At 47.3% G+C, this 26,840-nt stretch overlaps 1 protein-coding gene across 3 annotated transcripts in view; it reads right to left on the bottom strand.

The window, feature by feature from the left end:
* Positions 1 to 26,840, bottom strand: part of SNX14 (sorting nexin 14) — a 212,339-nt gene that overhangs the window by 180,674 nt on the left and 4,825 nt on the right. For 2 of the 3 annotated variants that reach the window (XM_033937246.1, XM_033937244.1), the window contains exons 3-6: positions 16,775 to 16,851; positions 16,529 to 16,607; positions 6,820 to 6,863; positions 2,826 to 2,913 (exon numbers count right to left, since the gene is read on the bottom strand). In XM_033937246.1, the coding sequence (XP_033793137.1) occupies positions 2,826 to 2,913; positions 6,820 to 6,863; positions 16,529 to 16,607; positions 16,775 to 16,851 (288 nt within the window). The remainder of the gene's footprint in view (positions 1 to 2,825; positions 2,914 to 6,819; positions 6,864 to 16,528; positions 16,608 to 16,774; positions 16,852 to 26,840) is intronic. The other variant, XM_033937245.1, reaches the window with a different exon arrangement.

Genomic DNA, 26,840 nt, shown 5'->3' on the forward strand with positions numbered 1-26,840 from the left:
ATCATCTATATAACAAATTTTTGACCGAACTTGATAGAGGAGGAGGGGAGAAAAATGACCATTTAACCCTCCCCTCTGTTTTCTATCCGATAACCAATTCCTAATCCACAACTGAACTTTGTCACCTATCGTATGACTCTTTAATTTTCTCAGGAGCCTCTCGTGAGGAACTTTGTCAAAAGCTTTCTGAAAATCTAGATACACTTTATCAACTGGCTCACCTTTATCCACATGTTTATTCACACCTTCAAAGAAGTCAAACAAATTGGTGAGACAAGATCTCCCTATGCTGACTCTGTCTCATTAAATCATGTTTGTCTACATGTTCCACAATTTTATTTTTTATAATTGTTTCCACCATTTTGCCCAGCACTGAAGTGAGACTTACCAGCATATAATTTCCCGGGCCCTTTTTTAAAAATTGGCATAACCTTCAATACTACAGACGATTTTAGCAACAGCAGGTCAGCAATTTCATGTGCACTTGTCTGTTTTACCAGGTTTTTTTTCTATACTGGCTATGAACAGTCTTGCCTGCAATCTGTGCCACAACCATCAATTTATTGTCTTTAGGTTAAAAATCACATCTTAGGTATTCCTGTCCCCTGCTTTGATTAACAGAATTTGTTCTTCAGCCGGTTTTCCTAATTTGCTCATCTATTTTGTGAATGTTATCGATTCTTTCCTACCACACGCTGGCAGACTATTAAGCCTTCTATGCACCAGAACTCTTGTCCAAGTCTAAAGGGTCTGGCTATTTGATTTTACAGTTCAACATTTTTTGAGTATTTAGAGAAACAGTCCTCAAAATAAAGTACTGTAGTTTAAGCAGAAACCTATCTTTTTTTTTTTAAATTTACTTTTGTTCTTCATCTGTCCCACTGTTCCCTCTCCACCACCACATCCAACATTTTTCCCTCTCATCTCTCTTCCCCGTGCATCTGTACCTCACGCCTCTTCCACCACATCCAGTATTTCTCTCTCCCTCCCTATGCCCAACAATTCACTTCTTTCTTCATGTCCCCATGTGAACCATCTCTTTCCCACAGACACCCATGCCCAACAGTTTCCCTTCCCACCTCTTTCCTTCCCTCCCTCCATTTTTCCATCCTATGTCCCAAGTTCATGCTCCCCTTCCTCCCTCTCTCCATTCTGTGTCTTTAAGTTCATGCTCCCTCCCTCCTTTCTTCCTTCCATCCTTTGTCCAAGTTTGTGCTCCCTCCCTTCCGTGTCCCAACACAACCCTGCTTCTCCCTTCCTGTCCCACGACCCTCTTCCTCCCTTTCCTCCCTCTGTTCTGCGTCACAAATTTGTGCTCCCCTCCTGGGAGGGTTTACCTCCACTGGCCAGCTGCCTCGTCCCAGCCGCACTTCTCTTTACAAGGCTGCAGTCATGGTTCCTACAGCAACCCTCAGTTGACTTGGAAGCCTTCCCTTTGACATTGGAGGGAAGGCTTCCGGGTCAGCCATAGGCCATGTACAGTGGCTGCTGCTCATGACCTTGCAAAGTGCAGTTTGGAGGAGGCAGCCAGCCAGTGGAGGTAAACACGTGCAGGAACGAGGGAAGAAGGCACAAATTTGAGGCACAGATCAGAGCGAGGGAAGGGGAAAGAGGTCATGTTTGGATAGGAAGGGAGGAAGAGGGGGAGCATTGGCACAGGAAGAGAGAGGCAGGATCCTGGTTCATAAGTACGAGTACAACTTAAATAGGATGTTCTTTGCTTTATAGAAATATAGGCAGTACCCGGATTATCACCCTCAGCTCTTAGGGTATATAATCAGAGCATACACTGGTTCTTACAGATTTAGAGGGCATGAAGGAGTTTTCTTCTCTTTTATATCTAATTCCCAAGATTTTTAAGGGGCCAATCTATGATTCCAAAGCTGTATGATCACACAGGGACTGCAAGATTATTGACAGCTCATGTCTTATTCCATGCTGCTCTTCTGAGAGGTAGCTCCTGTTCTTCGACAAGGAGGAATGCAGGCAAATACAACAGTCTGGTTCCATGGCACTCCTTCTTCTCTTCCGAGACTGGGTCTTCCTCAACGCCTCTCTCCAGCTCTCTACTTCCTATCTTTGAAGGTGCTCCTTACAGCCTTGTTACACTATACAAGGATGTTCCCATGTCCCAATACACTGCACTAATTCCTGTCAACAAGTAAGCTCCTATAGCCCTGCTAAGCTGTGCCACTGCTTATTGTTTGTGTGGGTTTTTCCCCATAGTCCCATTTACCATACTACCAATGTTGGCAAGGGAGTGTTTTTCACTTCTCTTCTTTTGAACTCCAACAGTGAAAATCGACTTGTCCACCTTCCGAGAGTCACACTGGTTCCCAGTACAAGCACGCATACAATACAAATTCTACTGCACCCTATTCAAAGCCCTAAATGGAAATGGACCAAGTTATCTGAGAACCGCCTAAACAGGAAAAACACATCCAGACCAAGGAGAACTCATGCACACTTTACGCACCCCCCAATTAAAGGTATACAAAACAAAAAGATATACGATGGACTATTAGCCACCAGAGCAGCGAAACTAGACTGCCACTCTCCAATCTGCTGACTATAACGCCCAACTACAAAACATTTCTATTCAAGAAATTTATCAAATGATCTAACTAAACCTGATTGACCCTTCACAGACCCAGATGCATACTACATCTATTACCCATGTATTCTCCCTGGAAATGCCTAGGCCAACTCTTGTTGTAAGCCACCTAGAACTGAAAGGTATTGGCGGGATAGAAGATACCAATGTAATGTAATGTTAGTAGACAAGGCTTTTTTTTTGTTGTTGTGTTTTTTAAATACAGGCCTACCTTATGAATCCTGTGCACTAATACAGATGCAAAAAAACGTAAAGCTATTCTTAGCTCATCCACAAACGATTCATCATCGGTCACAACCCTGTAATATGAAAAAAAAAAAAAAAAACATGAATAGATCTTGCATATATATATAATTTTAGAACGTCAAGCACAATTAAATCTGGACATCTTACTATTACTATTATATATCATTTCAATAGCACTACCAGACGCATGCAGTGCTGTACATTAAACACGCAAGAGACGCAAGTTCCTGCTTGATAGAGCTTACAATCTAATTATGACAGACAAAAAGGACAAAGGGTGAATCTATACATGTTGCTGAGGTAGAGAATTACAAAGTGAATGATAAGGTTGGTAGGGTAGGAGACTAAGGAAGGAATGGCAAACAGATATGGGTGCTTTACAAGTGGGTTGGCATTAGGACTTGAAAGCTGTTCAAAAAAAATGAGCTTTTAGCATGGATTTGAATATTGTCAGAGACGGAGCCTGATGTACCAAGGCAGGCAGTTTGTTACTGGCATACAGTGCATCATAGAAGGGATGGAACTGGGTATTGTCTGTAGGAGAAGAGTGCAGACAAGAGTGACTTACCCAATGAATGGAGATTCCGGGGTGGAGTACAGGGAGAGATAAGAGAGTAGAGATACTGAAGAGCTGCAGAGTGAACATATTTTTAAGTCAATAAGAGGAGTTTGAACTGTATGCAGAAATGGACAGGGAGCCAATGAAGTGACTTGAGGAGAGGGGTAATGCGAGCATGACAACACTGGTGGAATATGAGGCGTGGAGCAGAATTTTGAACAGATTGAAGGGAAAATCTACGAGAAGCAAGTTGCAGTAGTCTAGGCGAGAGGGGCTTAGCAGTGTACTGGGAAAGGAAAGCCGGATTTTAGCGATATTGTAGAAATAGAACCGACAGGTACTGGCAGTCTGTTGGATGTAAGAAAAGAAAAAAAAAAAAAAAGATGACCCCCGAGATTGCGAGCTGATGAGACAGGAAGGATGAGAGCATTATCCACAGAAACAGAAAACAAAGAGAGGTGGGTTTAGGAGGAAAAATAAGGAGTTCAGTCTTGTTTAATTTTAGATGGCGGTGAGACATCCAGGTAGCAAAGTCAGGCAGGCAGTCCTGGATTCCTGTAGAATTTTCAGGTGTAGAAAGGTAGATTTGCGAGTTGTCAGCATAGAGGTGATACTGGAAGCCATGCGAGGAGATTAGAGTACCAAGGGAAGAAGTATAGATGGAGAAAATAAGAGGTCCCAGGACAGTGACAGGTAGTGGAATGGCAGAAGAGGAGGATCCTCCAAAGCTTAAAGTGTGATGAGAAAGGTAAGAAGAAAACCATGAGATAACAGAGCCCTGAAACCCAAGCGAGGACAGCGCATTGATGATTAGGAGTGATCTACAGTGTCAAAACACCCAGACAGATTAAGGAAGACAAGGACAGAGTAGAGGCCTTTAGATTTGGCCAGAACAGGTCACTGGAGACTCTAGCAAGGACAGTTTCTGTAGAATTAAGAGGGTAAAAGCCAAACTGAAGAGATTTGAAAAGAAAAAAAGTCAAGACTACAGCTGTGAATAGCACATTCAAGTAGCTTGGATAAGAAGAGGAGAAGGGAAGGCTGGTGATAGTTGGAGGGGCAGGTAGGGTCCAGTGAGGGTTTTTTGAGGAGTGGTGTAACTATGGCATATAAGAACATAAGGTAAGAATTGCAGCTGCTGGGTCAGACCAGTGGTCCATCGTGCCCAGCAGTCCACTCCCGCGGCGGCCCTTAGGTCAAAGTGCCCTAACCGAGTCTAGCCTTACCTGCGTACGTTCTGGGTCAGCAGGAACTTGTTTAACTTTGTCTTGAATCCCTGGAGGGTGTTTTCCCCTATAACAGCCTCCGGAAGAGTGTTCCAATTTTTTACCACTCTCTGGGTGAAGAACTTCCTTACATTTGTACAGAATCTGTCCCCTTTTAACTTTAGAGAATGCCCTCTCGTTCTTCCTATCTTGGAGAGGGTGAACAACCTGTCTTTATCTACTAAGTCTATTCCCTTCATTATCTTGAATGTTTCGATCATGTCCCCTCTTGGGTGTCGGGCACAGTTGAAGTGGAGAGCCATAGGTTGAGCACATGGTAGATAGAGGGGATGACAGTAGGAGAGAAGGTGATCAGTAGATGGGTGGGGATAGGATCAGAGGAACAAGTAGTGAGTTTAGAAGAAGAAAGAAAATATGCAGTTTCCTCTTCAGTTATTTCAGAGAAGGAAAAAAAGGCAGCAGGGGTTGGCAGAGAGGACTGCAGGAGGGAGAGGTGAGGCAATTTGTTTGACAACTCAAAGTTAATCTTGTGAATCTTGTCGTAGAAGTACTCAGCCTTAGCCTGTGAAGAAAGCAAAGGAGGGGGTGGAGGTGAGGACACTGAGTAGAGAGCTGAATGTGGCAGAGACAATGAGGGTTAGATCTAAGAGGGTTAGATCAAAAGCAAAAGGGCAGATTGGAAAGAGGTTAGCAGGAATTTGAAATGCACAAAGTCACCATGAGTGTGGGATTTCAGCCAAAGATGCTTCGCAGATTGGGCATTGGAATGCAAGTAGCAGATCGTAGAGGTCGACCAGGGCTGGGGTTTGGCATGCCTTACAGAATGTGAAATGGGAGGAACAAGGGTATCAAGAGTAGAGGAGAGAATAGTATTATAGGAACAGACTGCTTCATTGATAAGATTTACATAATGTAGTAGTATTTGAGAGGAGGGGGGAGACAGTGTTGGAGAGAATGCAAGAGTCAATAGCTTAAAAATTCCTGAATGAATTGATGAAGATTGGTCATATCTGGGGGGGGAAGGGTGATGGTCAGAGAGGGGAAGAATTGAGGTGGAGCAGTTGAGTAGTTGGAGAAGAGGATGAGATCGAGGCACATGGTACATGGAGGTAGTGGAGCACAGCTGAAGACTGAATGAGGATATTAGAGCACGATACTTTATAGCAGGGGTGTCCAACCTTTTGGCTTCCCTGGGCCGCATTGGCCAAAAAAAATATTTCTGGGGCCGCGCAAACGCTGCAGCAAGACAGAGGAGGAAGCCGGCAAGATGGTAAACACCCAGGGTCAGCAGAGGAAAACACTGCATTGCCCTCGACCGGGGCTTCACAAAATACTTCACGAGAGCCACAGGTTGGACACCTCTGCTTTAAAGTAGGAGTCAAAGCGGTCATTAGCATGAATGTTAAAATCACCAAGAATGAGGGACGGAGATGAAGGTTCAAGAAAGACAGCGAGCCAGAAGTCAAGGTCAGTGAGAAAGGAAAATAGGGATTTGTCAGGGGGTGGATGAATGACCTCCATTCGGAGAGGTAGGGAAGCAAATAGAAGGGTGGAGTGGACTTCAAAGGAGGAGACGCAGCAAGACTGAGGTAGGATAAGAGGTTGAAATCTACAGGAGAGTGAGTGTAACAGCCCAACCACTCTTCTGCAACCAACTATTTGCAAAGCTGAATGGTTTTATGTCCTACTTTAGGAATTCACTAAGTGTGTTCGAACCACTCAACTGCTGACCTGGAAAGCCTATCCTTTTTCATCTCAGTGTAGCTGAATGATGATCCATTTTCCTTTCTTTTTTTCCTGTTTTCATCCTTAGTAACTGGGTGAGGGGCAAGGGAGAAAAGGCAACTTCCATGTCATTCTCTACACAGGACACAGCTATAGCTTGGTAAAGTTCTACCACGCAGTCGTCAATGTTGCTATTTAACATCTCAGTCCCACATTAAAGATTAGCATAGTGGCAATTGTATATTCTCTACGGAAGTTTTTTCTGCCGATGATGTGGGTGGAGGAGGTTTGAGCATTTATGCTCTGCCAGAACAAACCTGAGGCTTTTTCTTCCATTGAGATAATACTCTCAGCCAAACAATTTATTTATTGTTATTTATTTACCCACTTTCACCCTCTTTTATATTTAATATATTTTATAGGTCATTAGAATCTGAACACACACTTACCTGTACCATGGATAAACAAAGTTTTCCAACACTAATTCAAGGACCTGTAGGAGACAAAATATACAATTGAAATCAGCTAGTCAGAAGTCTGACTGTACCTCATTCTGGTGCTTGTTTTTCCCCCAACACTCTCCTGCCATTCCAGTACTGACCTTTTCTCTGAAGCCCACCCATCTGGTGATGTGTAGGAGCTTTGGACCAATATCCTTCATGTTATTATTTATTGCACTTTTAGCCTACCCATCTAATTCTAAGAGATCATGGAACATAAGAATTGCCGCTGCTGGGTCAGATCAGTGGTCCATCACGCCCAGCAGTCTAGTCAAAGACCAGTGCCCTAACTGAGACTAGCCCTATCAGCGTGCGTCCTTGTTCAGCAGGAACTTATCTAACTTTGCCTTGAATCCCTGGAGGGCGTTTTCCCCTATGACAGACTCCGGAAGAGCGTTCCATTTTTCTACCACTCTCTGGGTTTCTTTTCTACCACTCTCATGGCTTCTTTTGAGTGATTTAGTACTGGTGCAATAGTACTAACCACTAATCAGGTATTTCACTAATCACGTCTGATTGGTCGAAGGGGAAGAGTATTAATTTAGCTACAAGGGAACTGGCTTTTAAATATGTTTGTTGCAGGTTTCTGGGTTTCACTGCGTCTTTCTACGTGACAAAACGCAGTGCGTCCTGGAAACCTGCAACAAGCACAATGCCAGCTGCAGAAACCCTGAGAAAACTGGCTTTTAAACATATTGCAAGTTATTTTATCCTTGATATAGAATTCATTTTATTAGGAAGCAGGATATCTAGTTATGTCTTTGTGTATTTCTGACCAAGGAACTAGATCATGAGTGCATTAGACTTTACTGGATATTGCTTCCATTAAAGGTTTATATGCCCCAGTTGACTTCTGGGGAACTTCTCTCGTGAGCGTGCTTATGTTGTGTTCCTCCATTACAGTTGTTAATTTCTTGACTGCTAGGCCTTCTTAGGGCTTTGCCAGACAGTTGAAGAGACCTTTTATGGATATGTTACATTCTTCATTTTTGTTAAAGCAAGCTAGTGTTTGATCAGTGTTTGGGGGGAGGGAACCCTACTTTAGATCCTGTGGCTATTGTCCACCAAATCACAGTTTCAAATTCCTCCCTTTTGGCTAAAATTAAGCAATTGATACTGACCCAGCTTCAGGAATTCATTGATGGGTTTGGTTTGCAGGATCAGCACCAGCACGGTTTGTGTGTGGGCCTTGGGGTTAAGGCTCCTGTGCAATCTATGGTTGATCAGTTGTTGTGGGGTTTAAACACCAAGGAGAAATTAGGTTCTTACCTGCTAATTTACTTTCTTTTAGCTTCTCCAGACCAGTAGAGGTTAACTTTACGATTGGGTATATATCTAATCATGACCAGCAGGTGGAGACTGAAAACAAAACTTTGGGACAGTATATCCTAGCCCCTCCTCTCTATTTCCCTCAGTCTGCCGAATAGCCAAGCAGAACCAAGAACTGGAAAACAACAGAGAGAAAAAACAATACTCCGAAAGGAGTAACAAATAACATACCCAAAAATGCTGTTGGAAAATGCAGAGGAGAAATTCCCGAAGGAATAAGGTCCCCACAGCTCGCCAGCTAAGCCAGCCGAGCCACAGCCGCTGCTCTTCAATTCTCCCCGGCCCTAGAAAAATACTAGAACCCGCAGCAAAAACCAAAAACTGCCCGCGCAACAGCCCCAACAACAACAACAACAGACAGGGTGGGGACCTCTACTGGTCTGGAGAAGCTAAAAGAAAGTAAATTAGCAGGTAAGAACCTAATTTCTCCTTCTTTAGCACTCTCCAGACCAGTAGAGGTTAACTTTACGATTGGGACGTACCAAAGCAGTCCCTCTCACGGGCGGGACCCCCGAAGGGCCGATACCAGAACACGCTCACCGAACACCGCGTCCCGACGCGCCTGAACATCTACCCGATAATGCCGAACAAATGAATGCAAGGAGGACCAAACCGCAGCCTTACAAATATCCACCGGAGGCACGAGCGACGACTCAGCCCAAGAAGCCGCCTGACCCCTAGTGGAATGAGCCTTGAGAAACTCCGGAACCGGCTTCTGACTCAGAAGATAAGCGGAAGCAATCATCTCCTTGATCCAACGCGCAATAGTAGCCTTAGAAGCGCCAGCCCCCCGACGAGGACCCGCCAGAAGCACAAAGAGATGATCGGAGCTCCGAAAATCCCGGGTCCGCTGCACATAAGCATGGAGGACCCGACCGACATCCAACTTGCGCAGCTGTCGTTGCTCAGAAAAACCCTCCCGACTACCCAAGACCGGGAGGACCACCGATTGATTGACATGAAAAGGAGAAACTACCTTCGGCAGAAAGGAAGGAACAGGCCGCAAAACAACCCGCTCCTTCGAAAACTCCAGGAAGGGAGCCCTACAAGAGAAAGCCTGTAGCTCAGACACCCGTCTAGCGGAAGTAATGGCCACCAAAAAGACCGACTTCAGCGTAAGGTCCTTCAACGAACAGCCATCCAACGGCTCGAAAGGAGGGCGCACTAGAACAGAAAGAACCAGATTGAGATCCCAAGAGGGAATCGAGGGCCTTATGGGAGGCCTGATCAACTTGGCCGCCCTAAGAAAGCGAATCACATCAGGAATGGCTGACAACCGCTGACCTGTCACCAGCCCCCGAAAAGCCGACAGGGCCGCCAGATGAACCCGAAGAGAAGACCAGGCCAGGCCCCTATCCAGGCCATCCTGCAAAAACTCTAGAATGTTAGGCAGAGAAGCGCGAAAGGAGACCACTCCCCGCGCTCGGCCCCATTCCTCAAAAAGACGCCAAACCCGTACATAAGCCCGAGAGGTAGAAAGCCTCCGGGACCCCAAAAGTGTAGAGATCACCTTGTCGGAATATCCCTTCTTACTCAGGCGGCCCCTTTCAAGAGCCAAGCCGTAAGACAAAAGGGAGACGGGTCGAACATGGGAATGGGACCCTGCGTCAGAAGATCGCACTCGAGAGGCAGAGGAAGAGGATCCGCCACCAGATGCCTCACCAGATCCGCATACCACGGACGACGAGGCCAATCCGGAGCCACCAAGACCACCAGCCCCGGATGGCGAACAATGCGAAGCAGTACTCTGCCCACTAATGGCCAAGGAGGGAACACATACAACAGCCCCTCCGTTGGCCACGGTTGGACCAGAGCATCCAGACCCTCGGCCAGACCGTCCCTGCGACGACTGAAGAAGCGGGGTACTTTGGCGTTGCCACTTGTAGCCATCAGATCCATCAGGGGCTGCCCCCAAGCACGCACTAGCAACTGAAACGCCTCGGCGCCGAGACACCACTCTCCCGGATCCAAGAAGTGACGACTGAGGAAGTCCGCCTGAACGTTTTCTACCCCGGCAATGTGAGAGGCCGAGAGGTCCAGAAGATGCGACTCCGCCCAAACCATGAGCCGAGCCGCCTCCTGCGCCACCAGAGTGCTCTTGGTGCCCCCCTGACGATTGACATAAGCCACCGCCGTGGCATTGTCCGACAGGACTCTGACCGACTTGCCCAACAAAAGGGAGTGGAAAGCCAACAGCGCCAGCCGGACCGCCCTGGTCTCCAACACGTTGATCGACCAGGAGGCCTCCTCCGTGGACCAGGTTCCCTGAGCTGAGTGACCCAGACACTGGGCCCCCCAACCCAGGAGACTCGCATCCGTAAGGAGCACCGTCCACTGCGGAAGATCCAGACCCACCCCCTGAACTAGGTGAGGGGTCCGGAGCCACCAACGCAGACTGCAGCGCGCCAAGCCTCGTAGGGGAACCGGAACATCCATCCCGTGCCTCTGGGGAGACCACCTCCGGAGCAGAGCATACTGGAGAGGACGCATGTGGGCCCGCGCCCACCTCACCACGTCCAGGGACGCCGCCATCGACCCCAGGACCTGGAGGAAATCTCGCGCCCGAGGACACCGGGACGCCAAAAGCAGGCGAATCTGAGACTGCAATTTGCTCACCCGGGCCTCTGGGAGGAAGACCTTCCCCAAGGAGGTGTCGAACAGCACCCCGAGGTACTCCAGACGCTGAGCCGGAACCAACCGACTCTTGGAAAGGTTGACCACCCAGCCCAGCGACCGGAGAAACTCCACCACCCGAGCCGTAACCCGGGAGCTTTCCTGCAACGACTTGGCCCGAATTAACCAGTCGTCCAGGTAGGGGTGTACCAGGATGCCCTCCGACCGCAAGGCTGCCGCGACGACCACCATCACCTTGGTGAACGTCCGGGGAGCCGTGGCCAGCCCAAAGGGAAGCGCACAGAACTGATAGTGCCGACCCAAGATCGCAAAGCGCAGGAAACGCTGATGAGAGGCCCGAATAGGAACATGCAAGTAGGCCTCCGTCAGATCGAGAGAAGTGAGAAACTCCCCCTGCTGAACCGCCAGAATGACCGACCGCAGCGTTTCCATACGGAAAGAGGGAACCTTGAGAGCCCTGTTGACCCCTTTCAAATCGAGGATGGGCCGAAAAGTCCCCTCCTTCTTGGGCACCACAAAGTAAATGGAGTACCTGCCCGTGCCCCACTCCGGGGGGGGCACTGGAACTACTGCCCTGAGATCTAGCAAGCGCTGAAGGGTCTGGCGAAAAGCCTGCGTCTTCCCCGGAGTCTGACACGGAGAAGCGAGGAAAAAATCCGGCAGAGAGCGGGCGAACTCCAGGGCATAACCGTCCCGCACCACCTCCAGGACCCACTGATCGGACGTGATCTCGGCCCATTTGGGAAAAAAGTCGCGCAGCCGGGCCCCCACCGGAACCAAGGGGGGCGCCGGCAAGGCGTCATTGTGCAGGACGGGAAGCGGGGGAACCGGCGGAGGGGTTCCCTGCCCCCCGACGGGCCCCCCGAAAGGGCTGCATGCGCTGGAAGAACCGACCCCGGGAAAACCCCGGAGACTGGAAAGAAGCAGCCCCACGCCCAGGGCGATACTTGCGAAATTCCCGCAAACGCCCCCGGGCCGCACCACCCCGAGACGCCGGGCGGGCACGGTCCTCCGGCAAACGGGGAACTTTCGAGTCCGACAGAGTCTGAATCAACTTATCCAAGTCCTCTCCAAATAAAAACGACCCCCGAAAGGGAAATTTAGTAAGCTTAGCTTTGGACGCAGCATCCGCCGCCCAAGCGCGCAGCCACAACACACGCCTTGCGGCCACGCCAAAAGCCATGGACTTAGCCGAGATCCGCACCAAGTCATACAGAGCATCCGAGAGGAATGAGGCAGCCATCTCAATCTTCGCTACCTCCTGATCCACCAGAGACCAGTCGTCAGACTCGCGATCCAAGACCCGCTCCGCCCACCGAAACACGGCGCGAGCGACCAGTCCCCCACAAATAGCCGCCTGGACCCCAAAGGCAGAGACTTGAAAATTTTGCTTAAGGATGGTCTCCAATTTGCGCTCCTCAGAGTCCCGCAAGGCAGAACCGCCCTCAACAGGCACGGTATGCCGCTTGGAAATAGCCGAGACCACCGCATCCACGACTGGCGAAGCTAACGTAGCCCGATCCCCTTCAGGAATGGGATACAGGCGAGCCATGCTGCGCGCCAGCCGAAACGGCGTCTCCGGCGTTTTCCACTGCTCAAGAATAATATCCCGAATATCCTGATGCATAGGAAAAGAGCGGGAAACGGAACGGATCCCTCGTAACAGAGGGTCCCCCACACGCGGAGTCTCCGGCGGCGCGTCCTCAAAACGCAAAGCCGAAGAAACCTGTTGAATAAGGTCAGGCAGCTCATCTCTCTGAAAAAGGCGCACCACGGACGCCTCGTCACTGGAGAACGGGAAACCCGACAACCCGCCGCCAGCTTCCGTCCCCTCCAGAGGGTCCTGGAATTCCTCAGAAGGGTCCAGGTCCTCCTCCAGACCGACACGTTCCTCCGACCACAAATCCTCGTCCCACGACACCCGCGGACGCTTGGACAAGAGAGGCGGCGGAGGGGACGTCACGTCAGACGAGAGAGGCAAAGCCGCAGGGAGCGCGGAGGAAACCCCACCCCCCGAGACCCCCTGGGCGCAACCGGGACCCCCAGCCGCCTGAAAATAGGCTTTGCATAATGAAAAGAAAAAATCAGGGGAAAACCCCCCCGAGGGTCCCAAGGGACTCCCTGCCACAGCAGGGGACCCAGCAGAAACCTGCCCCTGCTTAGCCAAAACAGGGGGAAGGTCACCTGAGGTGGAAGACAAAATGGAGGGGCCAGACAGAGAAGATGGCGTCTTTCCCGCCAAAACAGCTCCCTCCATAGCCTGCAGCGGCTGAGAGACCTGAATAGTCTCAGCCGCTAAAACAGGCAAGCCGGCATCAGCTGTCAAAATATCAGCTGAGAGGGAATCCTCTAAAACCCGACCGTCGGCGGCTCGGGGAATCCCTCCGTGGGCGGACGGAGAAGACCGGGCTTCTCCACCGTTCCCTGCCGACTCGCGAGGCACCATCGGCGGGGAGCTCTGGGCGCCTGCAGCCGCTGCCGACGGAGCTCCTCCACCGCACCGGCCTGAACACCGCTTGCACAGGCCGGCCGCGAGTGCCTCGCGTCTGGAGCACAATGAGCACTTTTTCCCTTTAGAAGTGCTCATTGCTCCATACGCGACCTAGCTGTAAAAAAGTGCCGGTTAGTTGAAAAAATACAGTAAAATACAGTTTTCTTAAAGGGATACAACCCTCCAGACCAGCACTACCTCAGGATTTTTTTTTTTTTTTTTTTTTTTTTTACACAGAACAGACTCCACAGGCTCTCGAAGCAATATGCCTTGCTTGATTTAGGGGGCAAGGCTTACTGCTGAGGCTCCTCTAAAAAAATATGGGGAGGTGGAGGAAGTGGGGGGAGGGACCCCGCTCGTGACCCGCCGGGTTTGACACCCCCGAGGTCGGACGAACCCCCAAACAGAGTCCGTCCAAGCTCCGTCCGGCTAAAAACAGGGACAATAAGCCTCTAAACAAATTCCAACAGCCCTACCAAGGGAGATGGGTACAGATCACTCAACACCTGCTGGAGACTGAAAGAAGACTGAGGGAAATAGAGAGGAGGGGCTAGGATATACTGTCCCAAAGTTTTGTTTTCAGTCTCCACCTGCTGGTCATGATTAGATATATACCCAATCGTAAAGTTAACCTCTACTGGTCTGGAGAGTGCTAAAGAACATGGTTTACCTCAAGGTGTCTTCTGTAGTGTCAATGGCTGGTTAAATATCATCTTAGTCAGGCAGCTTCCTGCTGAAGGAATTATTTCAACTGTCCTTATCTGGTTGTATCTTGTCAGAACACTCTCAGCAAATAAATATAGGAGAGTAGGGTCTGTAGTAAATCTTGGATTGCACATGGCTCTTTTTCTATTATAACATTGTAGATGACGGCAGATAAAGACCTGAATGGTCCATCCAGTCTGTCCAACCTGATTCAATTTAAATTTTTTCTTCTTAGCTATTTCTGGACAAGAATCCAAAGCTCTACCTGGTACTGTGCTTGGGTTCCAACTGCCGAAATCTCCGTTAAAACCTACTCCATCCCATCTAAACCCTCCCAGCCACTGAAGCCCTCTCCAGCCCATCCTCCACCAAACGGCCATATACAGACACAGACCGTGCAAGTCTGCCCAGTACTGGCCTTAGTTCAATATTTAAGCCCGTTAGATTAACGGGTGCTAGATGACCGCCTCTCCTACTTTTGAACCTGGGCAGGGGCAGAGGCAGAGCCGGGGCGGGAGGGAGTGACGGTGGGAGAGCAATTTCAAAGCCTTGGCAGCGGCGGCTCCTTGACCAATCCGCGCTTACAACGTCCCCACACTCACGGTCTGGCTGGCTCCCCCACCAAAGCCCTTCACAGCGGCAGCCCCTCCCGCATCCGTCCCCGCGTCCCAAGCCTCTCCGAAGGCCGGCTCCCACGAAAATGGTACCCCTCTGTCCAAAGCCGCGGCGGCAGCCTCCCTCAAGACACATTTCAAATCTGACATATTGTAATCACAAAACAGAAAATAAAATTATTTTTCTTACCTTTTGTTGTCTGGTCATTATTCATACCATGTAGGGGTCCCAGGCTATGGTTGGCTTTTGATAACTCGCTTGCCAGGGCCCCTTCTTTCTTCTTCCCTCCCTCCATCCCTGCAGCTGAAGACAGGCACCTGCCCCCAGTGGTCTGAGACAGGAGGGAGCAGTTAGGAGAGGGTCTGAGGGCAAAGAGGGGCTCAACAGCGCACAACCACCTTTCCTTCCCTCCCTCCATCAGGTGCAGTGCAGCTCCACCAATGTTAAAAGGAGCCGCGTCGAAATCGGAGGCCTGCCACTGCCGTAGAACTTTCCCCTCTGCCTTGGTCCCGCCCCTTCTCTGACATATGGGACCGCGGCAGAGGGAACGTGTTACGGTGGCAGCAGGGCTCCAATTTCAAAGCAGCTCCTTTTAACATAGGCGGAGCTGAACTGTACCTGATGGAGGAAGGGAAGGAACGGTGGGGCAAATTTCGGCAACGGCAGGAATTGTTTGGTGGGCCAAGCACTGTGAAAGTTTGTTTCTTTAGGCAGCCCCGGTTGTTTACTTGGATTCAATGTGAGCCGGGTGAGGAAGGCCGCTGCAGCCTCGCGGCTAGGTAGGGGGACAACAATGGTGCTTATGCTCAAGCCCCTGCCGCAGCTCCTCTCTCGATCCTGGTGCGGTTCGAGAGAGGAGTCGTGGCGGCGGTTTGAGCATAAGCGCGATTGTTGTCCCCCTACCTAGCCGCGAGGCTGCGGCGGCCTTCCTCACCCGGCTCTCACGGCTGGCGGCCGGCGAACCCTAATGCTGACATTGAATCCAAGTAAACAACCAGGGCTGCCTAAAGAAACGTGGTAATCATATTCTGTCCTGAAAGCCCCCGCCGCAGCTCCTCTCTCGATCCTGTTCGAGTTCGAGAGAGGAGCCATGGCGGCAGCTTGAGCATAGTGCACAGCGAGAGCCAGGGGCGCGCATGCGCACTCGTTTTTCCGCGACGGATCAGGGAACACGTTTTTTTAGTGCGCGTGCGCGGCCTATCATTTTATTATATTAGATTATTTTCTGGTTCTATTATCTATCTGTGTCTATTACATGTGTTCCCTCATTCTACTCCTTGCGACTATTTGGGTTTCTGCCAGATACTTGTGACCTGGATTGATCACTGTGGAAACAGGATATGGGCTAGATGGACCATTAGTCTGACCCGGTATGGCTATTCTTATGTTCTTATATTTCTGGATGTCTCACCAGAATTCCCTTGATTTTGCGCACCTTAACGGAGATTTAGTGGGTCTCAGTATTTTCCCCCCCGTTTCTTTTCTCAACCCCATCCCATTTCAAAATATTTGCCCTCAGCTATCAGGTCCATTACCAATACCTGTTCTTCAAAAAAGCAGCTGAAGACTTATTTGCCCAGCATCTAGGGCTAAGATTTCTAAAAGGCTATAGAGTGGGTTTAATTTCCTAATAATAGTGATAACTGTTAGCACCTGCTGATACAGTAGTGCACTTTAGTAAATCTAGCTCTTGGTTTGGTAGCTTAAGGATTTGTTATTCTGGTTTCATTATTTGTGCCCTGATTTTTATTTTATGCCTGTATTTGTTAATTTAAGGTTTATTTAAATATCATAACCTACCTTGGACTGTATTGGATTGAAGGAGGACAGGGAACAAAAAATGTTTTAAATAAAACTATAAGGAAATATGTATGTAATAATTACCTCAGAGAGGGATGCATCAACCTTAGAAGATACTTTTAGACCTAACCATGGCTGATATTTCTCAAGAAGCAACGTAGGCCTGCCAAACAAAAAAAGAAAAAAATGGTTTGTTTTGTAACAATAGACTATGAAAATGAAGTCAGATGTAATCCACATAAATTTGGTTTCCTATTAATAATCTGGTAAGAACCAAAGCTTGTCTGAATCGGGTATTGATGGTTTCTAAAAGTATCATATGCCACTTGCCTATGCCTTTTGCATTTGACTTTACCACAGACGGCACAGCTCTGTCTATGTGGAAATGATTCTTGCAGTTCCAGCTGCTGAGAAAAAAAAAAAATAAGGACTATGAAAAGCTTGACTAACAGTTTTATTAAATAACTGCATTTTAAAACACAAACACAGAAAATGATGGAAGAAAAAGGCCATCTGGCCCATCTTTTCTGCCCATGCATCTTTTCCTCTCCCCGAGATCCCACTTGCCTGTCCCATGAATTCAAATACAATCCTCATTTCTCCCACCTCCATTAGGAGATTGTTCCACACATCCACCACCCTTTCCATACAGATGTCTTTACTTAGAATACTTCTGAGCCAATCCCCTTTTAACTTCTTATGCCCTCTCGTTCTAGACCAGGGGTGTCCAACCTGTGGCCCCGTGAAGTATTTTGTGCAGTCCCGGTCAAGGGCGATGCAATGTTTTCCTCTGCTGCCCTCAGGTGTTTTCCGTCTTCCTCCTCTGTCTTGCTGCAGCGTTTGCGCAGCCCCAGAAACATTTTTTTTTTGGCCAATGCGGCCCAGGGAAGCCAAAAGGTTGAACACCGCTGTTCTAGAGCTTCCTTTCAGTTGAAAGAGACAGGCCTCCTGTGCGTTTATGCAACAGTGGTATAAATTGTTACCTGAATTTGCAAATAAGAAATCAAAAACTGGTCTTAGGGACATTCGGAGTATTGAGATTAAGCACCAAATTTCTGCGTCTCAATGGTCACGAATTTGGACTCGGAGGATGAAATGTACAATGTCAGCATCTATGAGACAAACGTGTTTTTTTTGTTACATAGAGCATTCTGGACCCCGGTTCGTTTACAAAAGTTGGATAGCTCTAAGTCAAATAGATGTTGGCATTGTCATCTCGAAGCAGGGACTTTAGATCACTTATTGTTCTATTGTCCTTTTATTTTAGCATTTTGGAAATCAATATGGGGCCAAATTAATTGTTTGTTGGAAAATCCAGTGGCATTGACTTATGATACTGTATTATTTGGTATGTCAATGAGGGCTAAAAGCCAAATATCATCTAAGAACAACAGGCTTTTGTTAATAATGACAGGAGTCGCCATACAACAAATTACGAGCAATTGGAAGAATTGGACTAGGCTTAATTATAGTTTTTGGTGGAATTCACTGTGTCATATGTATAAAATGGAAAAGACATTGGCCATTCAGAAAGGGAATTTTTTTTTTTTTAGTTCAATTTCTTTATTGAATATTTGAAGGTTACAAAAGGCAGTATAAGTTGTTCTAGTTTGCTCTCAGAAAGGGAATTTTAAGAGGTTTCAGGAGATTTGGGAGCCATTAACAAAATATTATGACATTTAAATAGTGTTTTCTCCTTTAAATATGCACATCCGGGAGGGGGGAGGTAGGGGGATGTAATTTTGAATAATTGATATGGATGATTATAGATATTTTATGTATGGGCATTGTGACTGTTTAGGGGGGGAGGGAGGATTAATTCTGAAATGGATATTATAAGAATATTAAGTGTGATATTTGAGTATAAAATGTTATATTTACGGTTACACTTATTGTAAGTATTGAAAATAATAAAGAAGTGGAAAAAAAAATTTAATAGAAATGCAGCCCTAATTTAATCCAAGGAGGAGGAGCATAGGTGGGGCTGGGGGCTACACATTTCCTCTCCCTCCTCCCCACATTAGGCATCATACCTTTACCAAAGCTACCTCCTTGTGCTGCTTTAAGACCAGGAAACAGCCAACACAACAACAAAGGTGACCTATTGGGGTTCAGTCTCTTTTATTATGAAGGACTCGACACAATCGTGTTTCGGCCCGTAAGGGCCTGCCTCAGGAGTCATCTTGTAAATCAATTCGTGCAATTTCCACAAACTTTTCAACACATGCTATAGTAAACCGCTCCTTGGTGAACTAACATGTACTGCTGACTGCAGCTCGAATGAACAGCGTCTGCTGCTGTCCGTGGTTAATTGAAAGACAAAGGAAGTCAGTGGGGTGTCTCCAGCCACTGATGCTGGCATTCCCTGAAAATGCTCAGTTTATGCATGCATTGGGTATGCCTACTGAAAGGATACCTGTGGTCTACCCCCTTCCAACATAACTTCCTGTTTTCAGAAGGGAGGTGGCCATGTCAGAGGGAACGATCCAGTGCAGGCCGCAGGCAGCCCTTTCAGTAACTGTGGCTTGCTGCAGAACAGAAGACCTGGTATAAGGGTAAGCCAGGTGCAGGGAGGGAGTTCGTCAAGCCATGGTGGGACCTTTTCATCTTCTCAGTCAACAGACACAAGAGAAGCTCACATTCCAACTTCGTTTCCCCCCCAGTGAGAGATTGTAAACTGAAAAAACACCATGAACATCTTCTCTCGCACCAAGCAGCATCATGGGGTAAAGACCTAGAACAATTCCTTTCACCCACTACTTATGAGGAATTTAGGAAACGTCTGAAAAAACACACCTGTTCCTAAAGTATCTAGACAACTGATCCTCTCTTCTCTCTCCCCTCTATAGCGATTAACTTGTTCTATTGACCACTCTCTCCTCAAAAATGGATTTCCTGTCCTATTAACCCTCTTTCTTCCTCCCCTCTTAAAGTCAATCAATTTGTACCTTTGCTTAATCTTTGTAAACCGCATAGAACTTCACGGTATTGCGGTATGTAAGCTGTTATTATTATTATTATATTGGGGGGGGCAGGAAGGCTGGCAGAAAGTGGGCTACATGCATTATTAATCACAATTTAATTTTTTTTAAATTGCAATTAATTGACGTTAATCACGGCATTGACAGCAAATAACGAAGAGCTTTTATTTAAATATCTCAATCATATCTCCTCTCTCATATCTTTCTTCTAAAAGTATACACATTGAGGTCTATGTATTTTTTTGATGAAGACAATTGACCATTTTAGTAGCCACCCTCTGGACCAACTCCATCCTTTTTGAAAGTGCAGTGTCCACAATTGTACACAGGCCTCTAAATGGGGCCTCACCAGAAACTGAAGTACATATGGAAGAGAGACCAGAAGCCTGTTGCGCATGTGGACAACAAGGCTCCTCAGTACTGAAGTTAATCACCAGTGCTGGGCCAGGTGCTTTGTTCCCGTGGGACAAGAAGAGAAATGGGAGATCAGCTTGCAGTAAAGCAAGGTGCAGGGGAGAGACAGAGAAAGGGGGGATACTGGAAGGGAGAAGGAAGAGAGGAAAACTGGATAAAGAATGGGAATTCTCAGGAGTGCGGTTTTTACTTTCAAAGAAAATTGTGACATAAAAACATAAGACTAGTCCTACTGGATCAGACCACTAGTCCATCCAGCCCAGTAGCCCATCTCCACGGTGGCCAATTCAGGTCAACAGTACCTGGCAAACACCCAAACAGTAGCAACATTCCATGCTACTGATCCTGGGCAAGCAGCGGCTTCCCCAAAGTTTATGTAAAATTAGTCCTGGAAGTCAAGTCCATGCAGAGGGAAAATATATGCAGCATGTTGCAAGAGGTGGGGAGGAGGAGGACATGAAGGAGAGAGACCATGGGGGTAGAGAAAGGAAAAGAGAAATGCAGGAGACCACTTTGGGGGAAAATTGTGTGTGTGGATTAGAGAATGGCATGGGGAAAAAATTTATCACCGTTCCCACCCCGTCTCCGTGAGCTCGTCCCCATCCCTGCAAGCTCATTCCCTGTCCCTGCTCTGCAAGCTGTCATATCCCATTCGCACAAGCCTCGTATAGTTATGATTTTATACTGAACTTATTTTATTAAAGTATAAAAAGAGACAATATTTTGTACAACTGTAATTTTATAAACACAAATAATACAGAGCAAGGATCAACAAAACCCCCGTCTCCCCCTCCCCCTTCACAAATAAGAACATAAAAACATAAGCAATGCCTCTGCTGGGTCAGACCTGAGGTCCATCATGCCCAGCAGTCCGCTCACGCGGCGGCCCAACAGGTCCAGGACCTGTGCAGTAATTCTCTATTTATACCCTTCTATCCCCTTTTCCAGCAGGAAATTGTCCAATCCTTTCTTAAACCCCACTATTGTGAAAACTGAACAAACCAAATTACTACAGAATGCTACATAGAAAAATCAAACTAACAGAATACTTCAGTCACACATGGCAGGAGTAGTGTTAGGAGAGAGCAACTAGGGCAACTGCCCCCTGGTCCGAAAGAGAGCCCTAAGCCAGCTGGAAGCTAAAGAAGCACAGCCTGGGCTTTGCGGTCCCCAGTTATGTCTAATACCAGCTTTAGCAGGATACATATTTCAAATCTGAAATATTCTTTTTTTTTTTTTCATAATATCTTTATTCATTTTTAAATCAAACAAGTGCACAAAAAAGTATAAAAAATTAATTCCAATATAGCACTGCAATATCTAACACATAAAATCTAATAGTATAAAAAAACCCCACCCACCCACCCTTCATCAAATTATCAACCAGAAAACATATTATATTATATTATGTAATATATTATAAACATAGCATTTTAAATTTCACCCCAAATCCACCCTTCTCCTTGAGTGTGCTAGATAATTATAAAAAAGAAAAGAAAAGGAAAATATCAGAGTTAATATCTATTCATCACAATACTTTTCCAATGGCCCCCAAATCTTTGCAAAGTTATTATAGTTCCCTTTTTGTAACGCTATTGCTCTTTCCATCTTAAAAATATGACATAACGAAATATTCTAATCACAAAATATAAAACAAATTTATTTTTTTCTAACTTTTGTTGTTTGGTAATTTTATTCTTCAAATCACATTGGTCTCAGGCTTTGGTTTGGAGTTCCTTCTGTCTTCATCATGGCATGGCTGGTTCCTGAAGGTAAAATAGGCGATGCCGAGTCTGACACGGGCACAATTTTTTTACCACAGGAGCAAGACTTTTCACCACTCCCACGGGATGGTGAAAGGTCTTGTCCCCATTCCCACGGTAAATCATTTGCAAATGTCTCCATTCCTGTAGAATTACTGCGGTGACCACGGTTTACCGCGGTAAACAGTCCCCGTGTCATTTTCTAGTGTGGATTTTAAGTATGCACCCCTGTAAAGGTAGTGCCATCGTTCATTTGGGCCTCCATATAAAAATGTTGTCTACCCCTACACTAGAGTAAATAGGAGAAAAAAAAGTGTGATGGGAGAGATAAGAAGAAAATCAAGACAAAACAGAATCTCAAGATTCAAATATCAAAAATAAAAGAAGTATCACCTAAAGATTAAATAAAAGATGGAAAATTATTTTTAAAGTTTATCTTAACCTCTGTGGCCTCAGTACAGAATACATTTTGAGAAAATTAGCACAAACTGTTCCCATATGAAGTTTGGAAATATTCCCTAACCCATCCAAATTTTATTATTACTACTTCAGATACTAAGATCACTAGGTCTTAATTGTTAATTTTGTACACTGAGCATACATCAAAAGAAAGGTGGCACAGAATGTGTATTTCTTAACAAACATCTGGAAATCCAGTGTTATCATTTATTGAAATTTTTTATTTATTTATTCAATTTTCTATACCGTTCTCCCAGGGGAGCTCAGAATGGTTTACATGCATTTATTCAGGTACTCAAGCAGTTTTCCCTCTCTGTCCTGATGGACTCACAATCTATCTATCATACCTGGGGCAATGGGGAGATTAAGTGACTTGCCCAGAGTCACAAGGAGCAGCATGGGTTTGAACCCACAACCTCAGGGTGCTGAGGCTGTAGCTTTAACCACTGCGCCACACTCTCTCTCTTAGTACCGTATATACCCGAATATATGTCAAGACCTCCAAAAGGAGGAAAAATGGTTGACTCAAATATAAGACGGGGGCTTATATTCAAGTACCATGCCCTGCCAGGATCTGCACCCAGTGTCCTATTCCTCATGCCCTCTCCTGCCAGGCTCTCTGCACCCAGCCCCCTTCACTCCCTGCCCTACCAGGCTATGCACCCAGCCCCCCTCCCTGCCAGGCTCTGCACCCTGTCCCATCTCCTCTTCCACCTCTGGTGGTCTATTGGTAGGTCAGGGCAGGAGATCCCGCCTGTCACCCAGCCCAGCCGATACTACAAATTTATTTTTACACCCTCCCGCTGCGTACCTTTTCTATTATCCCTGGTGGTCCAGTGGTGCACCTCCTTCCAGGTTCGGGGCTCGCAGCACACAGGCATTTAGGAGCGAGCTTCTTGAGCTCCCGCCCGGCCCTGTGCCGGTCGTAGAATGGCTGGCGCCAGTTCTCATGGGATAATAGAAAAGGTATGTGGGGGTAAAAATAAATTAGTACATGGGGGAGAGAGAGTAAAAATAAATTAGTAGTATCGGCCAGCTGGATCCCTCCTGTCCCGGCCTGCATTAAATCTGTGGCGGTGGTGGAGGCGTCGGCAGGGGAAAACTCCGGTAGCTTCCCTCTTATTGTAGCTGTATGGGAATGTCGATTTTCCCCCGGGTGTGGAACACACTTGGTTTCAGCAGTAGGAGCGGAGGGGGTGTAGATCACTTCAGGATCTCCTCACCATGGGGGGTGGTTAGTTTCCTACATTTACCCAACTGCAATCCCATTGGCATTTACCCCAGACTCATTTCTGGGCCTACATTCAAGCTTGACATTACTACTTGTCCCTTGGTCGCAAATGGGGGGCTGTTTGGCTTTGTGGTCCCTTGGATGTTCAATTTTTTCAGGTACCTCCCGCATTTAACAAATTAGCCACCTGGTATCATATTTTGAAGAACGCTTCGGATCTGGGATCTATTGATCTATTGGCCTCACAGTGGCAATTAGACCTTGACATTACACTTGACCGTAGGACATTTCTTGATCTTTTTGCCAACGTGCATGCCTTGGGGGGCTCCATGGATTTTCGGGAAATGCCAATTTAAAATTCTGTACCATGCTTACATTTCTAGGGCGCAGGGGGCTCGTATGGGCCTCTGGGAGGGAGGGGTCTGCACTAAATATAGTCGATCCTTGGGTACCATCACTCACCATTTCTTAGAATGTCCCGCCACCACTTTATGGCTGCGAGTTCTCCCGTTTTTGGAGCGCCTTGTCCAACGCGCTGTGCCCTGGAACTATGGTTTCCTGCTATTGGGTGATCAACACGATTTGCTAGAAGGAGGGCTTACAACACCCCAGCGCAGGGTTCTTTACATGGCTGTCTTGGTGGCAAAAAAGCTCTTGTTGCAACACTGGGTGGCTGACTCAGTGGCCTCTTTTCCGCAGTGGATTGCTTGTTTAGCTGAGGTGGGGCGTTATGAAATACAGTGCACCCCCCAGTCTGGGAACCTCAATCATAGGTGTTACCTATCTCTCTGGCGGCGGGCCTTAACTCTATGTTCCGGTTCAGGGCCGGAGGCTGAGTACCCACTCCTCTGATTACTCTGGGAATGGTGGCCGCTTCCTTCTTCTTGGCTCTCTTGAACGGTTGCACTGGTGTGTGTGTTTGGTTGGTTGGGGGGTATGATTGTGGGGTGCTTGGTGTATGCTTGTTGTGATTTGTGGCTGGGTATTTGGGGTCTGCGTGTGTTTGTCTGGGGATTTTCTGGTACTTCAAAATGTCAATTGTGTTGGACATCCAACTAAAGGGTTTTTGTAATATGCCTTATTTGTTGCCATGATTTTTCACTTGTTGATTTCCCTGGCTGTTCAGCTTTTCTCTGTTCTTCCCCCTACTGGTTGTATGTTCCCTTTGCAATTGCTAATAGATATTAAAAAATAAAAAAAAAAGAAAGGCTGGCGGGGAGGGGGGGGGGGTCGAGTGATGACCCGAATATAGGACGAGAACCCCATTTTTGGGCCCAAAAATCTTGTCCTATATTCGAGTATATACGGTACATCAGCCCTTTTACTAAGCTGCAGAAAACACCAACATGTGGAGAAGCCTAGTGCTTAGTGCAGCGACTGGGGAATTGGGTTTGATTCCCACTACAGCTTCTTTTGACTCTGGCCAAGTCACTTAACCTCCCTTGCCCCAGGTACAAAATAAGTACCAGTATATATTATGTGCGCTGCTTTGACTGTAACCACAGAAAGGCGGTATATCAAGTCCCATCCCTTCTCCCTTTCCCTGAACACAAGCACTACCACGAGGATTGCCTAGGCATCCCCTGGTAGTTTTATCATTGGCCTGAGCTTTTTTTTTTTTTATCACTGGGGCATATCTTGTGGGGGGGGGGGGGGGTTCGTCAGAGAAAAGGTGTGTCCTGCACAAATCGGTTAGCACAGCTAAGTTGCATGTTAACCGATTCATGCATGAACCCTTATCACCTAGAAAACAGATGTCTGAAAAGTGCTCAGCCTTGAACTAGAGGGGACATTAGCTCATGGCCATTAATAGGAATAAAGGAAAATGGGACCATTTTATTGTAATGCTAAAAGTTGCCTCAGCACACAGGAAAGACCTGCACTGGGGACAGACACATGATGGCAAATAAAGGTCAAATGGCACAACCAGTCTGCCCATGCGCAGTAACCATTATCTCATCCTCTCTCTAAGAGATCCCACGTGCCTATCCCAGACTTTCTTGAAATCAGACACAGTCTCTGTTTCTACCACCTCTTCCGGGAGACTGTTCCACACATCTACCACCCTTTCGGTAAAAAAGTATTTCCTTAGGTTATTCCGGAGCCGATCACTTCTTAACTTCATCCTATGCCCTCTCATTCCCGAGCTTCCTTTCAAATGAAAGAGACTCACTGGACATAGGCATCAGAACTGGGGTGGGGCAGGGAGGCACAGGGGCCATGGCCTCCTGAAAAATTGCCAGTAGTATTGAAACAGGGCCCGACGGGGATCCTGCAAGGAAAGAAGCACTTCTTGCGAGGCTGGGTGCGGTATCTTGCTACCTGCCAGTATGCCTCTGGTCAGCTCTCTCTGTCATGTCCCTTCACTGACATCTACTCATTTTCCCTTGCTCCCTCCCCCACCGTGTGTCTACCTTTAATGTCTTGTAAAAGTACAGCGCTGCCCTGCTGCTGGCCCCGGTGTCTTCTCTCCACTGTGGCCCGCCCTCTGACAACTGTCTGTTTCCGCTTGGGCTGGTCGCGGTGGAGAGAAGACACTGGGATGGTGGCAGGGTAGCACTGTACTTTTACAAGATATTAAAGGTAGACAACGGTGGGGGAGGGGGAAAAGGAGTAGATTTCAGTGAAGGGATGCAACAGAGAGAGACAACCAGCAGGTACTCTGGCCGGTAGCAAGATGCCTCTTCCTCTGGAGTGCCCTAGAAATAAGGCCCCACCTGAGACATTTCAGATTTGGGGGAGGAGTAGAAGATGGAGAGGGGGCATATAGAACCTGGGGGAGCGAGGTAAGGAAGAGATTTTGGATTCAAATACGGGTAGGAGGGAGAGATGTGAGGAATGGCGAAAGGGAGGGAGGGAAAGATGTCAGATTTGTGAGGGACACAGAGATGGACTTGGGAATGGCAGAGGGGGTAGAAGGAGGACAGGGAGAAGTGGCAGAGGGGAGCAGAAGGGGGACAATGAGAGATGGATTTGGAGGACAGAGGGAGAGATGAACATGAGGGAATACAGAGGGGTCAGGGAGAGATGGCAGAAGGGGCTAAAAGAGAGAAATGGATGTGGAAGGGGCAAAACGGGGAGATTTGGTGGAGAGGGCAAGAGATTCAGGGGAGGGGCAGAAGGGGGAGGGAGAGATGGACGACTTAGGGAGAGGAGGAAGAGGAGAGATAGACAGGGAAAGGCAGAGGAGATATGGACTGGGGGCTGGGAGAGATGGCAGACTTGGGAAGGAGTGGAAGAGCAGGAAGGAGAGATGTTGGATTTTGAGGGAGAGAGAAAATAGGAAAGAAAGCAAGGAAAGAAATGCTGGGTTAAGCGAAAAGCTGGGTTAAGCGAAAAGAAGAGGAAATTCTAGAAATGATGGATCCATGTGAGAGAGTTGTCAAGGAGCTGTGCGAGTAGAATGAGTATACGAGGGTAGAATTGTGGTAATGGGAAGCATATAAAAGGGAATAGGAAGATCAGAAATGTGAAAGGTAGGCTCTCTAAGCCATATGTCTTGCCGGTATCAGTGGCGAGGTTTACAGCTGAGGTACCTCTACAGAAAA

This window comes from Geotrypetes seraphini, chromosome 3 (genome assembly GCF_902459505.1).
Source record: "Geotrypetes seraphini chromosome 3, aGeoSer1.1, whole genome shotgun sequence".
Classification (NCBI taxonomy): Eukaryota; Metazoa; Chordata; class Amphibia; order Gymnophiona; family Dermophiidae; genus Geotrypetes; species Geotrypetes seraphini.